The sequence below is a fragment of the Trachemys scripta genome, chromosome 11 (assembly GCF_013100865.1).
Source record: "Trachemys scripta elegans isolate TJP31775 chromosome 11, CAS_Tse_1.0, whole genome shotgun sequence".
NCBI classification, from domain to species: domain Eukaryota; kingdom Metazoa; phylum Chordata; order Testudines; family Emydidae; genus Trachemys; species Trachemys scripta.
Window position 1 is genome coordinate 40,789,055 of NC_048308.1, and position 15,169 is coordinate 40,804,223.

A 15,169-nucleotide genomic window follows, 5' to 3' on the forward strand; every position below is an offset into this window, starting at 1 on the left:
ATTTGCAATACTATCTGGGCTGTATCTGTGCCCAGTCAGTTTAGGATTGCGTGAGCACATTTGTGGCTTAAAACAATTATTGCACCTTTCTCCCTGAAGCTATACTGTGCTCCTCCACACACCTGAGACTGGGAGCTTAGGGCTATATGTAATGGTTAACAAAATTAATGTGAAGTCCACAGCTGAGTATATATACCAGGTTTTAAGATGACAATCCTTTTTAATATATGGGATATGATTGAAAATTTTGAACAGGACATCTAGGTTGTCACAGCAAAAAATAGGTACCTTCACTATTTGCCCTATATTGTGTGCAGCTGTATCTTCAGTGAAGGAGCTTAGCACATGTCCTAATGGAAATATGGTGTCTACATCCAGATCTATATTGAGATTAGGCTTCATTTTGAGGTCAATTTGGTGTTGAAATCTCACTAGACTTCCACCCCAAATGGTGGAAACCACACAGATCATTTGATTTTGGCGGTACTCCCGCCTCTTAGCATGCAAATAGTAGTTGGTCCATTCACATATGGTGGTCATGTCACTAAATGTCAACATTTCTGTGAGCCTGGACTTCTACTGAATTCAGGAAATGTAATTTAAATACATTATTTTAGCAGTTGGTGCCAGGTACACTGTGTTGTCATCTTTTTTTTTTTCTTTAAATAAATAAGAGTGTATTTCATCTCAAGAATTATTACTCCAGGAAACAAACTTTAATGGATGGGTTTAAAAGCAATAAATGCTATAAGAAAACATAAAACACTTTGTCATGACACTTGGATGTGATTAGTTACCTTCTCATGCCCATACTGGTAGGCTTTTTGTGCTTGATGTTAGGGTAGTGACCTTTGCGAGATTGTGTATACATTATTACAAGCTTTACAATCTTGTCTAACTGCCATAAAATATAAAGTTAACAGTGCAGAAGTAGTAAAAAAGAATATTTTAATTATGAAATCATGTGGTATTTTTCTTTAGAGTTCTGAAGGCTAGCTGATACAAAGAATGACCTTTTCTTAGCCAGTGGCAGGCTTCTGTTTTGCTGTACATATAGTCATTTGTAGACTTTTTAAAAATATTTTTTATGTGAGTAGAATGAATTTTAATCACAACTAGTCAATTTGATTGAAACAAAAAAACTTGAATTAACACCTTAAAATGGACATACAAGATGTATTTGACAAAGAAATGTAATAGTTCATTGTAATGTCATTTTGTCTGTTATCTAACCACTATTAGCAATAGTACATTGGTAGTGATGATTATTTATGCTATGCCAGAAATTCACTTGGTGCATGATTGATTCAACACACAGATTCTTAGTTGGAATATCTTGCCTTTTTGAAAAATTGATAGTCTTTCAAAAGAATACTGACAAATATCAACTTCGGTCACATATTGTGTGTGGCAAAATAAACCTTCAGTACTACCATCTACTTGGTGTGTTGCCTTATGAAGTGCCCAAACACTTAGCTTGGTGATTTTGTTATAGGGGGTGCTGAATCAAGAACGAACATTAAAACAGCAGAAAACTTTTTGTCCCAAAGCAAACCCTTAAACTTAGTTTTGTAGGTGCCAGTTGTGCCATCTCTCCTCTGCGTGTCTGTCCTGTTCTTATCAGAATTCTTTATCTTACAGCTTTTAAATTACTTGTCTTGTGAGTGGGCAGAATGGAGCATAGTGTGTTTTGATGCGAATGTGTACAAGAACTCTTACAGTTAGGAAGAAATTTGCTACTATGGTTTTAGAGCTGTAAGGTCACCCTTTGGCATAACTTGAATTTAAGGAATATTGCTGCCTTCGTTTTTGGGAGGAATCAGACTTCTCTTTTTCTCCCATCCCTTTCCATTCTCTGGAAAAAGGAGAGCAGTGTGAATAACAGTGGGCCATTTTTAAGGTAGGTCAAATTTTTCATCAATGGCTCTAAAATTCTAATTTCTGCTCTAGGTAACATTCATGTTCAGTTCACGTCCGCTAGCATATTGTTGGTTGGCTTGCTTAATTATGAATTTCTTTTCTTTCCACAGCTGCAGAACCTTGGCCTGAAAATGCTGCATTGTATCAGCAACTGAAGGGTGGGTACATTATTTTCTGCAATTAATGATTTTATTTTTAAAAACATTAAATATACAGTAATATAATTAACTTCAGGGAAAATAGAAACTGTTAAGAAGAGATTCCTTTGTGTTTGTCTGGTCAGAGGTTTTAGCTAAGCTTGCATCTGCCAATATAAACCAGCTATTCATGGCCTATAAGGTCCTTGGTTTATTATTGACTCATTATATTGGCTGCTGTAGGCAGTGTAAAATGATGTGGTTGCAGGCACCGTTGGCAGATTTACTGCACCAATAGCTGAGGCAGCAGATTTTTGAAGTCTTATGGTAAAGTGGGCTCTCAGTAAAAAGGAACTGTTAAAATGTATAGGCTAGGATGGTTCAGGCTCCCTTTAGCAGCTCTTCATATATCATCAGATCACATTATGGCCCCCATTTGGGGCTCAGCAGCCTGCTACAGTTGTCAGAAGACTGCAAAGTAATGAAGACTAATAGGTAGCAGCCTTAGTCTTCTAAGCATGGAATTTTTATTGCAGCGAACTTGTCATCTTTCTTTTGTGTGACAGACCTAGACACAGTGTGCAATATTAACTGCAAGCTGGTTTTTTGAGGATTCTGAATGCTTTTACTTTTTAGCTAGAGGAATTATGAAGATGGTATTTTATTTAACTTTGATTAGTAGAGGAATAATTGGCTTAAAATTGAGACCTTTTTTGTATTTTTAGTTGGGGTTTCTAATTGTACATCTCTGGTAAAATAAGATAAATGGGAGGGCATTTCTAGAAGAAATATTCCTGGTATATTTTTGTATTCATAGCTCATGTTTTGCTGTCCGATAGCATAACATACAATTAATGTAATGATGCATATATTTTCTGTTGAAGTATTTGCCTTTTTAATTTATATACAAGAGATTTAACACAGACTGTTATGCAGTTACACGTCAATAACTAAACAATAACTATTTCTTGTAATTATATTCTTTGATTTTCTTTCTACAGAGGAGCAAATTTTGCTTTCTGACAATGCATCTTCTCTTGCAGTCCAGGTAAAGCATCATCTTTTCTAAACTAGATGTTAAATTAAAATATTTCTTGGAAGGATTAAATCGTAAGTAAATTACATAAAAAGTATTCAAATGACATATTTAGAAATTTTCTAAGTACTTTGTAGTTTTAACATTGTATGTTCCTGGACGCAACATAATTTTCAAAGTTGAAATTATTCCTTTTATTCTTTATCATTGAGGTGTTATTGATTTTGTTTTTAAGAATCCTAATATTAGTGCCTATGCATCTGTTAATATTTACATCTGTCTACCTATTTATAATCGGAATTGGACACACTACTGGCAGCTCCTATTTGACCTTTGTTGTCTTTCCAGCTGTCATCTCCCTTTTGGATTGCTTAGGGAAAGATGTCCTCCCAAAGACCACTCATTATATGCTTGTTGGTCACATTATCCTCAAAGCCAATATCCCCAAAACGCAAGGAATCCAGTTCCACTATATATAAGAGTTAGAATCCACTGTATATTTGTACACTCCAGTGTGTGTTAGAGGTAGTCCATATAATTGACAAATTTAAGGCTCTAATCTGCTTAAAAGTGCCTTTGTGGCTAGAAAGTCCATGTAAACTCCATTAACGTGTTAAGTTCAGTGACCCCAGAGGCTGCTCTTTATTCTGAGGGGACACTTTCCCCCAGTAGTAGAGAGGGACTGGCTGGCAAGAAAAGTTTCCCATCCTCCAAAGCAACTCTAGTATTGGCAGTGGAAGAGGGTTGATTCATTCTCCCACTTCTACTTGTTCCCCTGTGTGGTCTAGTCCATTGCACAGCTAGTTAATATAGCCTTTTGGGGGCTTATGTATCCCAGAAGGCTGCATCTCTTTTGGTCAGAGTGGGACCGTTAGAGATATCATGTAAAAGGTTCACTAACCTGTATTTTGTAAAAATGCCAATCAAAACTTCAGGATTCTTTGGTCACTCTAGCAATCCTCTAAGGACCCTATTCTGTCCAAAATATATAATACGTTTTTTGCTGAGAGTCTGGAAAATACCAGTGTTCCTTTGGTAATTTCCCCTCCCCCCTGCCCCCCGCCCAAAGTATCTTGTTTCGTTGATAGGTGGACAAATTTTCCATTTGTTTTGAAAAACAGATGCTAGTGTTTTACCCCCCTCTCTCTGTGGTGCAGTATGTTTTAAATAATTCCTTACAGTGGGAAGAAATAAGGAGTTTTGTTGAGCATTTGATCTCAATGTTAGCTTTAGCTCCAGAAACCCTTACTTTTGTAGTTCTCATGAATCTTTTCTCTCTATCCATCAGGGTTACGGGTGTGGTTTTGGTTTCTTTCCAAACAAAACAGAAGTTTCCTTTTCTAATGTAGCCTTTTGCTTGACCATTCCAATTCTATTGTTATCCTGCACATGTCACTTAGATGATATATTAACCATAATATATTAAAAATGCCTGTTTTTCTTCAATATTCTTTGGCTTGACAGCTGATAGTAGCCATGACTATAAATATGACTTTGGTAGATATCTGATTTAAACTTTATGGAACAATTTTATTCTGTATGGGGGAATGGTATCAGTTTAGAAGAATCTGTATTAGGAACACAGTTGTGATCTAAAAAAAATAGCTGTCCACAAAATGTAAATATTAGGATGCGTAATTAAAAAAAAAAAAATTGCTTAATGATCAGGCAATTTTAAAATTAGCTCACCTGGCATACATTGCATTAGGCAACATCAAAAATGGGAACAGTTGTATCTTTTTCTGATGAATTGTGTGCGTGTTTTTAAGGAGGGGTGTATAGGCATGTGTTGGGGTAGGAAGAGAGGAAGCCAATACCTGAGACTTCTTTCCTCAATATATTCTTAAACAAGCTGCCTTTCTTTTTCTCTCCAGTATCTCTCAGCCACTGACCTATGGTACATGGATTTCCCTTAGACATAGCACACAGGTTGATCATTGCTTGTTTGGGCTTACGCATGGCGAAGATGCCTCGGAGTTCTGTGTTCCTCTGATTAAATAGGTTTGGTGTGTGTGTGTGTGTGTGTGTGGGGGGGGGGGGGGGGGGCTGCTAGGAGATCCTTCAGGAAAGATGGTTTAGATAAAACCCTAAACTTGCCATAATTTGGCTGTCACCTACACCAAATCCTTCTAGAAATCTCCTTTCCATCATAGCACCTCTTTATGATGTCTGCCTTGGCAGGCTCGCAAAGAATAGATGAATAAATATATATATCTATAAAAGGGCATGACTAATGAATTACTAAGCAATTAGTTAAAATAAAAGCTGACCACAGTCTTTACAAGTGGTAACACTACCATGCATCTAGCACAGGGGTGAGCAAACATTTTGGCCCGAGGGCCACATCTGGGTGGGAAAATTGCATGCAGGGCCATGAATGTAGGAATGGGACAGGGGGTTGGGGTGCGGTAGGGGGAGTGGGAGGAGGTGCAGTGTGCAGGAAGGGGCTCAAGGCAAGGGGTTGGGGTGCAGGAGGAGTGCGGGGTGTACAAGGGGGCTCAGGGCAAGGGGTTGGGGTGCAGGGAGGGGTGCAGCGTGCGGGAGGGGGCTCAGGGCAGGGGGTTGGGGTGCAGGAGGGGTGAGGGGGGGGGTCAGGGCGCAGGAGGGATGCGGCAGAGAGCTCAAGACAGGGGGTTAGGGGGCTCAGGGCAGGGGATTGGAGTGTGGGGTGCGGGCTCCAGCCAGCACTGCTTACCTTGAGCGGCTCCAAGGTGGCAGCAGCATGCAGCGGGGCTAAGGCAGGCTCCCTGCCTGTCCTGGCCCCGCGCCACTCCTAGAAGCTGCCGGCACCACATCCCTGGGAGTCGGGGAGGCTCGGTGCGCTGCCCTTGGCTCCAGATACCTACCCTGAAGCTCGAATTGGCCGTGATTCCCCGTTCCCGGCCAATGGGAGCTGAGGGGGGCAGTGCCTGCAGGTGAGGGCAGCATGCGGAGCCCTCTTTTCCCCCCCACCCTCCCAGAAGTCGCAGGGATGTGGTACGGGCTGCTTCCGGGAGCATGATCTAGCATGTCAGTTTCTGCTTGGCTATGGAACAGATACTGTGGAAAGAAAAATAAGTTCTGTATGTGTGTGTGAGTGAGTGGTTATTGCAGACATTTTCTTATAAAAGCTAAAGATTCAGTATAAGGAATTGATTATGTACATATTGAATGGAGTTATATGGCCTATTTCTTGCACATTGCAGTACAAACTTAAGACTGGGTGTATGTGACGGGGGGTAACCTTTTTAGAAAGTGATATGATATAGTCATTATACTGAATATTAGTGCCTTCTTACGTTTAATTAAAAATTCCCATTGTGGAACTCCTATGCTGATCCTGCTTGGAGGTGTATATGTTTGGGTAACCTGCAATTCCTGAAAGTAGATTTAATTGTGAATCCCTTGATCTTTCACGGTGTTTGGTGTACACCACTTGTCCACTAAACTAAAGTAGCATATTATACAGTCCTATTGGAAATGAAGATAATTTGATCTTATGCTGCAAATCTTGATACGAAATGTCAATTTACTTTCACAGCAAAGAAATTCATATAAAAGGAAAATGGTGTAATTTCAGTGATGATTATCCTGCTACAGGGTAGAGAATGTCAGACGTAGAATAAAGTCTCTTTTCTTCCCATGATATGTGCAGCCTTGCTGCCATTAAAGTTAATGAAAAATTACATACACAAATCAAGATAAGTGATATGACTCAGTGTTCCTATCATCTTCCTCCCCAAAAATCATTTCCCTCACCTTATTTACGATGGAATTTTCAAGTACTCAATATTCCTGTTTTTCCTTTCTTCTGACTATAAAAACAGTATCTCAATAGCTAAACCTCAGTATATCCAAAAAGGAGTGGATGTAGTTAACAATGAAAACCATTAACAGAATATTAATCAGTGACATCCTAAATACATACAGTATAGTTTGTGTGTGTGTGTGTGTGTATATGTATACACACACATATATATACACACACACACACACACACACACTACTGTATTATTGCAAAGAAGAACATTTTATACTCCCTAGATAACTCCCTCTGGCAAACTGCAAATGTGTTGATTTTTAAAGCAGTGGTTTTCTAATATATTTTTATTTTATTTTATAGACCAGTGTATACATGCAAAATACTCTCCTGGTCTCCCCTGCCCAGCCATTTATTTCATCCTATGGACAAATAGAAAGGACTCCACAGACACCTAGCAATAAAAATAAAGATATAATTTTTGTCCCCCAAATCCTTCCCCAGATATGAAAATCTCATTTAAATGCCTCAAATTTTACAATTTCTGCCTGCTGTATTCTGTTGTACCTTAAACACACACTCTAATTTTGGAAGAAGAACCTTAAGAATTTGACAAAAGGATTTTGTGTTGGTTCTCTGTGGTACCATTTTACTATTGTGAGGGAGAGCAGCAAAATGGAAATTACTAACACTCAATTTTAATAACTTACATAATACTATTTAAAAACTCTTATTTTTAACTGTAAACTCTTCAGGATGGTCTTCCTCCAAGTTCACATAGCACCTACCACATTTGGGCCCCAGCCCTTATTGACATTACTGCAATACTAAAAAGTAAAAGATGGTGTTTTCCAGTTCCTATATTTTATTTCCTTGTAGCAGCCTGTATGTTCTCAAGTCAATAAGGCATTTTATTTGTGAATCACGTATGTAATCCATATAATGACTGAAACACATAAAAGAAGAGAAATTACAGAATTAAAACCTGACCGAATAAGGGTTATTTCAGTGATCTTAAGTAAGTCTGGAAGACAAATTTATTGAGACCTCTGTAATACAGACATTTAACAGTCAGGGAGAAACCAGAAGTGGGGCAATTGGATTTGTGTTTTTTATGAATCAATGGGCCTTAAACAAGGGGGCATGGAGGGTCTGCAGATAGTATTCCAGCTTGTGAGACGGAATAGCAGACAGGCTGTTTTGCCTGAATCTAGAAGTAGATTCTGTCCCCACAATCTCCATTGTGTTTCCCACACAAAATTCAATTACTCAGACATTATGCTGGAAGGAAAAGGAGTGTGTGAATTTTGCTCAAGATGCATGGGGAACTAAGACCTCTTTAGTATTCAGTTCTAAATTCCAGAAGTGAGTGTTCTGTTACATCCTTATATAAAATGTGAGGCTGATCTTGTATGTATTGCTTTAAATACTATGTGTATTGTATAACAATGATCCTATATTTAGGTTTTCTAACACTTTACATTATAAACGATTTTTGTAACCTCTCTCTCTCTCTCTCTCTCTCTAAAAATGTTATGTACACAAGCCTAAACATGTTGATACTTTAGAACCTTCAGGCAGGTACTACATAGTGTGTGGTACTATCTTGTGGTTTCAGAACATATAGTGAGTGATATTAAAATCCAGTATCAGTTGCAGAAACCATGCATTTGGTCTATGTATTGCTGCAAGAAGGGGGCTAGAATTGGTTAGTAGTATTGCATCAAAGAGGGACATTTATGCAACAGAAGTTTAAATTGCCCAGGTTAACTGCTTATTTACACAATTATTTGATAACTTGTTGAGGTAAATCACCCATAATTGATAGTTTTTTGCAGGCTTGTGATATTAGCATATGAATTGTGTAATTTTGTTTTTGAAGCTAAACAGTAAGCTGAATTTTAAGTTGTTGCCCTATACAAAACAAAGATTCAGTAGTGAAATGAAAATCCGACAATCCATTTTTAAACAGAATAAAAGCTAAAATTCTTCATGATGAGAAATACAGTATCAACATAATTGATCTAGCATCATTACTTTGTAGCTGAAAATACACTTAAATCCCTAGCCATGCAACTACAGCATGTGAGTGAAACATCTTTCATATAGTTCTAAGATGAAATTACCCCTGAATGAATAGCATCTTCATTTATCTTCAAAACCTTCTCTGTGCTACCAGTGAATCTACTCTTTCCACATTCTACAACAAGAATTACATTATACCATTATAGCAGTGTTCTGCTGCAGTGTAAAATAGATTGTTTGGGAAAATGAACCTGGCTTTGCTATAAATTACATTCACAGGTACAAAGGAATTTGTTATTTTGTTTAAAATAGTCGCAAATATAATTAAGCTCTTAATTTATGTTAAACTACAAATGTGGCCATTACCACAACTGGATTAGGAATTTAATCTGTCACTCAAAGAATGATACTGAACAGTTTTCATTTGTAGCCTTAGACACACTATTTCAATTACAAGGTCTGCAGCTGTTTGATATAAAAACTGAATTATTTTGTAGATTTGTTCATGGTTTTTCATTTTAAAAGACGTCCCTTCAATAAGGGGAAGAATAATTCTTCAGTTGTCATCACAGATTCTCCTTTGTGTCTTGATGAAACAGAATAAGAATGAAAACACAAATCTCTTTCTTCATAGTAGCATTTGTGAGTGCTTTTAAAATACTAGTCAATGAGATATTACTTACAATGGTTTGGACTTAATTATGAAACTGATAATGTGCGTCTCCTCTGAAAGATGCCTGGAGCTTGTCATCTGAAAGTAGGGTTTTGCATTCAGGGATATAGAATGTGAACTGTCCGAGCTCTGGAATGAGAGGGTGGGAGGTAGTGATTCTGACCTTAAATACTGAAATCTTGATATTATTTACATCCAATTGGAATTTATGCTTAGAGTATTGTGTTTAGTGGGTGTGTGTTTTCTGCTTTGAGATGGAAAAACTTATTGGATGAGTCACTAAGAGATACATTGTCAACTTGAAAAATAACATTTATGTTTGAAAAAAATTTTTTGGTATCTGCTAGTGTTTCAAGTAACACCTAGGATGACTAACTGAAAGGCTAAAGAGAATAAACCTTCTATTTTGTTTGTTTTACTTTGTACATTTAATAGGAGTGAACATGAACTCTGTGTAAGCTTCAAAGCTTTTCTCTCTCACCAGCAGATGTTGGTCCAATAAAAGATATTACCTCACCCACCTTCTCTCCCTAATAGCACTATATATAGGCATTTTCATTTCCCATCTTATGCCCTAGTATGATGACATCAGTCTATTGCATAGTTCTGAGGGGAGTTTTCAAAAGCAGCAGCAAAGGTGAAAATGGCAGGCATGTGTGAGCGTACAGAGAAAGGAGAGGGATTCTGAGTGAACTCTGCCGTGTCCTCCTGGGCCTCCCCAAATCCCTTCTGAACATTAGCAATGTGTGCAGGAAGAGTATTCTCTTTATTTTTAATGCTAACCAAAATTCAACACGTGCTATTTAAAAGGAGCTCTATCAGATAATTGGATTTTCTGAAATTGGGGAAATAAAACAAGTTGATGGTGTTATTTTAATCAATGTTGTTGTTATTTGTTGTTCTTTTAACAGAATCAAACTGTGTCCTATTCAAATTCTGTCAATTAATATAAACTCATATGTTTTCTTAGTTAACAGTTCTTTCACCTAAAATCAAACTAAATTTACAGGTGAAACCCATTTTCAAAAGCTCATACAGAGGCTGAAAACTTATTTTTTTCCTGATTATTAATATTAAGAGACACCCATGTGCTCAGTAGCTTGACATTGTAAGTCACTATATAGGAGCATCTTAGAACTGACTGACACGGGTAACAATGCTGTTTTGACAGGATGTGCCATCTCCCTTGATTAAAATGAAAGACATGTGAAAGAGGTTTATTAGTTTCATAATCCATATCATGTTAAAGCTTGACACGAGCCCTTTGCATATTTGCTGTTAGTTCATTCTCTTGCAGTTAAAATGCACTTTTTTGTTTCATACTGACATTGAAAATAAAGTAGATACACTACTACTGCTGCTACTACTAAGTGGAACCAAAAATGAATATGAAATCGGCAAACTAAGGTCCTGTACTGGAGTACATTGTGCTGTAGGAGATGGGTTGTTTGTCTGCCACAAGCTTAATAACCTTAACCACAGAGAGGACAACGTACCTTCAGTTTTAGGAATAATTTTTAATAGAACCTAACCTTCAGAAGCTATATTGATCATATAGGACTTGCCATACCGGATTGCACTGCAAGTCCACGTTGTTTGGTGTTCTGCTTCTGGCAGTGGCCAATATCATTGCTTCGGAAGAAGGTAAACCCCTCCGATAAACCCCGTGGGATGGGTGGATAGGGAAGGAATTCTTGATGTCAGTGGCAATAATCTTATACCCAGAAATGTGAGCTTCGATTACTGTTATAGCATGCTGAACTACAAATGCAGTCCATAAAATCGAGTCTTTTTAAAATCCAGACAGAATGTTTGGCTTGATATCTTCCTGTGACAATGAATTCCACATTGACTCTTGTAGGAAGTTTCCTTTTCTTTTCTAAGTGTCCTGGACACTAGTATTATTGCTTATTGTTGTAATACAGGCTAGGGAAATAAGGAGAAGACTGATCAGTTTTCACTTTATTCTTCTTGATTTTAAATATTTGTTAATCTACACCAGCTCTTATGGCCAGATGCTAATAAGTCAGAAAAAGACATTTGCCCTTTCTAAGCTACCAAATAGGAGTTCAGTTTGCATTTTGAAGCTGTGCTCCTTTTTCTATTGGTATTTGAGTATTTTTGGCTGAGGGGGCTAAGACTTCCCTAGAGGGGGACTTGGAAAGCTATGAACATTTTTCCTGACTAAAATAGCTGTGAACACTTTTTCATCTGAAGTTATGAGTGGCAGATGTGTTGCAAGGGGTGACTCTGCACTGCGTTCACTCAGAGTAGAGTATCTCCCTTAAAGAGCTCATTGGCAAGATTGCTAAAATTTGGCTGCTGCTTGGGTAGTAGATCCATGCTGAGGTCAGTGGATGTGTGCAAATGCTACATTTTTCCTATATGAGGTTCTGAAGGTCTTGGGGGAACGTTAGGTTTTGGCCTGCAAACTGTAAAATCCTCTTGACTTGTAAAATCATTTATGGGGGGAGTTGAATGCACTCTTGATAGAGATTAATGTTTCCCATTAGAGGTGTTGGCATCTTTTCAACAAGTGATTGTTGTGCCCACTCTCAATGAACTATCTTTTGATATTAGTCCTCTTCCCAATTATTGCCCAGTTCCTAACCTTTTGGGGGCATTTTTTGTTTCTTTTTTTCTTTTTCTTTCTTTTTTTCTTTTTTAAAGAAGGATTTGGCAAAGCAACTTTTTGAGTTGTCTAGAATCATCAAATTTTCTTGGCCCTTTGTATTCTGGATTTAGACCTGAATATGGGACAGAGCCCGCATAGGTTTGGTTGACTGATCTCTGTTAATGAATATTGAACCAATAGATATGTCTGCCTTTGCTACCATTGACTGTGAAGTAGAACTGATGTGTTTGTGGACCTTAACAGAATTGAGTTGGAGTGATTCCAATCTCTTCTCGTTGAAAAGTCCAAGAGCATGTTGGGTAATCCCCTACTGCCACAAGGGCTCTTTTGTAAAAGATGAAGTAGAACACCACCTTGTCACCCCTCCTACTCTTCATATATGGAAGGAACCATGGCGAGAAAATGAGACGCTTGGGGCTGCAAAGTCATCAATAGTCTATTATTTTTTTATTCTCGCTGGTGTTGCAATGCATTCCAGTTTAGTATCATCTATACACTTTTTGTGCTGCTCACTCCTTTTTAGTCACTAAAGAAGATGTTAAATAAGATCAAGCCTGACAAAGATCCTTGCATTGTCCACTAGATCCTTCCTCCCAAATATCCCCATCTCAATACATTGTCACTTTTTGTGCCTCTTTGTGTGGTCTTTGTCTGTTTTCTCTCCTCATGATTATTCAAATCCAGCCAATTTAAACTAATTTGGAGTAATTTCCCCAACACCTAATCAAATGCTTACTAGAATCCAAATATATTAGTCTACTGCTTTCTCTTCATATAATAATGTTTACTGTATCAAAAAAGCAGTCAAAATTTTCTGGCAATAGATACCTATAAGCATATGTTGCTTGTGATTCCTTTACCCTCGAATTATCTAGGGTATAACATAATTGTCATTTACATGAAAAGCATTAACTGTGCTTAACATGTTGTTAATTGTGGTTTTCAATTAAGTTTTTAATGCTCATAATTTCCCAAGTCTGTCAATCACATTAATACAGGAGAATGTGAAAGTTGTTATAGTGAAATAAATTGTCTAAGGCTATGGGTATACTTAAAACGCTACAGTCTGGCACAACTGCAGCGCTTGAGTGTATACACTCATGACGGCGACGGGAGGGTTTCTCTTGTCTCTGCAGTTAATCAACCTCCCTGAGAGGCAGTAGCCAGGTCAACAGATGAATTCTTCCATTGACCTAGCGCTGTATACACTGGGGGTTAGGTCGGCATAGCTACATCTTTCAGGGGTGTGGATTTTTTCACACCTGAGAGACGTAGCTATTCTGATGTAAGTTTTCAGTGTAGACCAGCCCTAATATTTATGAATGGGTGGTGGAATCTGGGAAATTGTATAATCGGACCCCTGACCTCGGCCCTCTCTGTGGCTAGGAGTAGTGTTATTTCCTTTAACAATTGTCACAATATGTACACCACACATTAAGTCACTAATGCTTAGTTTATTTAAATTCTCATGTTTTTGTCAGAACAAAGTCCTAGCAAATAAATAGTTAAGGAGGATCCAAGAGTACCCTTTTGAAAGTGATGATGTCAACAGTGAATACCAGTATGTCACTGATGTTGTGATGAACCTTTCTGGTATTCCCCTAAAAAAAAAAACTTTTGTTGAGGTGCAGTTAAGAGTTGTAGCTCATATCCTTGTTTTGGGTGTAAATTACCTTTCAAGAATATTAGTAGGTTTTGATAAGTCCACAGATGACTCGGTAATGGTAGAGTGTAAAGGTGGAATATTAAAAAACTGCAGCACTTTAAGTTATAATGTTAGCTGTGTGTCTAATGGCTCATACAATAAGAGTTCTCAGCACCTTACAGGTTAATGTCTCTATGAGGAAGAATGTTTATAAATTCTTGATTAGGAAGATATTACACAGATTGTGAAAAATGTGTCAGTCATCTCACTGCCCCACTATGAATGGTGAATGACCATATTAAGGGCACAAGAGAAAACTATCCCACTGCATAGGAAAGATGGTTCCCAGAGAGTAGTTATCAGTGGTTCACAGTCATGCTGGAAGGACATAACAAGTGGGGTTCCTTAGAGATCCGTTCTTGGTCTGGTTCTGTTAAATATCTTCACCAATGATTTAGATAATGGCCTAGAGAGTACACTTATAAAGTTTGCGGACGATACCAAGTTTGGAGGCATTGCAAGTGCTTTGGAGAATAGGATTAAAATTCAAAATGATCTGGACAGACTGGAGAAATGGTGTGAAGTAAAGAGGATGAAATTCAATAAGGACAAATGCAAAGTACTCATAGACTTTAAGGCCAGAAGGGACCATCATGATCATCTAGTCTGACCTCCTGCACATCACAGGCCACAAAACCGCATTCACCCACTCCTGATCAGTTGCACACATACAAATTGGGAAATGACTGCCTAGGAAGGATTACTACAGAAAGGGATCTGGGGGTCATAGTGGACCATAAGCTAAATATGAGTCAACAGTGTAAAACTATTGCAAAAAAAGTGAACATCATTCTGGGATGTATTAGCTGGAGTGTTGTAAGCAAGACATGAGAAGTAATACTTCCGCTGTACTCTGCGCTGATTAGGCCTCAACTGGAGTATTGTGTCCGTTTCTAGGCGCCACTTTTCAGGAAAGATGTGGACAAATTGGAGAGATGAAAGGTCTAGAAAACATGACCTATGAGGGAAGATTGAAAAAATTGGGTTTGTTTAGTCTGGAGAAGACTAAGAAGGGACATAAGTTTTCAAGTACATAAAAGGTTGTTAGAAGGAGGAGGGAGAAAAATTGTTTTTCTCAACCTCTGAGGATAGAACAAGAAGCAATTGGCTTAAATTGCAGCAAAGGAGGTTTAGGTTGGACATTAGGAAAAACTGGAATAAATTGCATAGGGAGGTTGTGGAATCTCCATCATTGGAGGTTTTTAAGAGCAGGTTAGACAAACACCTGTGAGGGATGGTCCAGATAGGGTGACCAGATCACCAAAGACAAATATCGGGACGCGGGGGGGGGGGGGGGGG

At 38.1% G+C, this 15,169-nt stretch overlaps 1 protein-coding gene across 2 annotated transcripts in view; it reads left to right on the plus strand.

Moving 5' to 3' along the window:
• Window positions 1-15,169, plus strand: part of MTX2 (metaxin 2) — a 46,090-nt gene that overhangs the window by 14,195 nt on the left and 16,726 nt on the right. Inside the window, exons 2-4 of one of the 2 annotated variants that reach the window (XM_034785734.1) lie at window positions 1,866-1,900; window positions 2,031-2,078; window positions 3,059-3,105. Coding sequence is in view for 1 of the 2 variants with exons in the window: in XM_034785733.1 (XP_034641624.1) it covers window positions 2,031-2,078; window positions 3,059-3,105 (95 nt within the window). In the remaining variant the exon portion in view is untranslated. The remainder of the gene's footprint in view (window positions 1-1,865; window positions 1,901-2,030; window positions 2,079-3,058; window positions 3,106-15,169) is intronic. The other variant, XM_034785733.1, reaches the window with a different exon arrangement.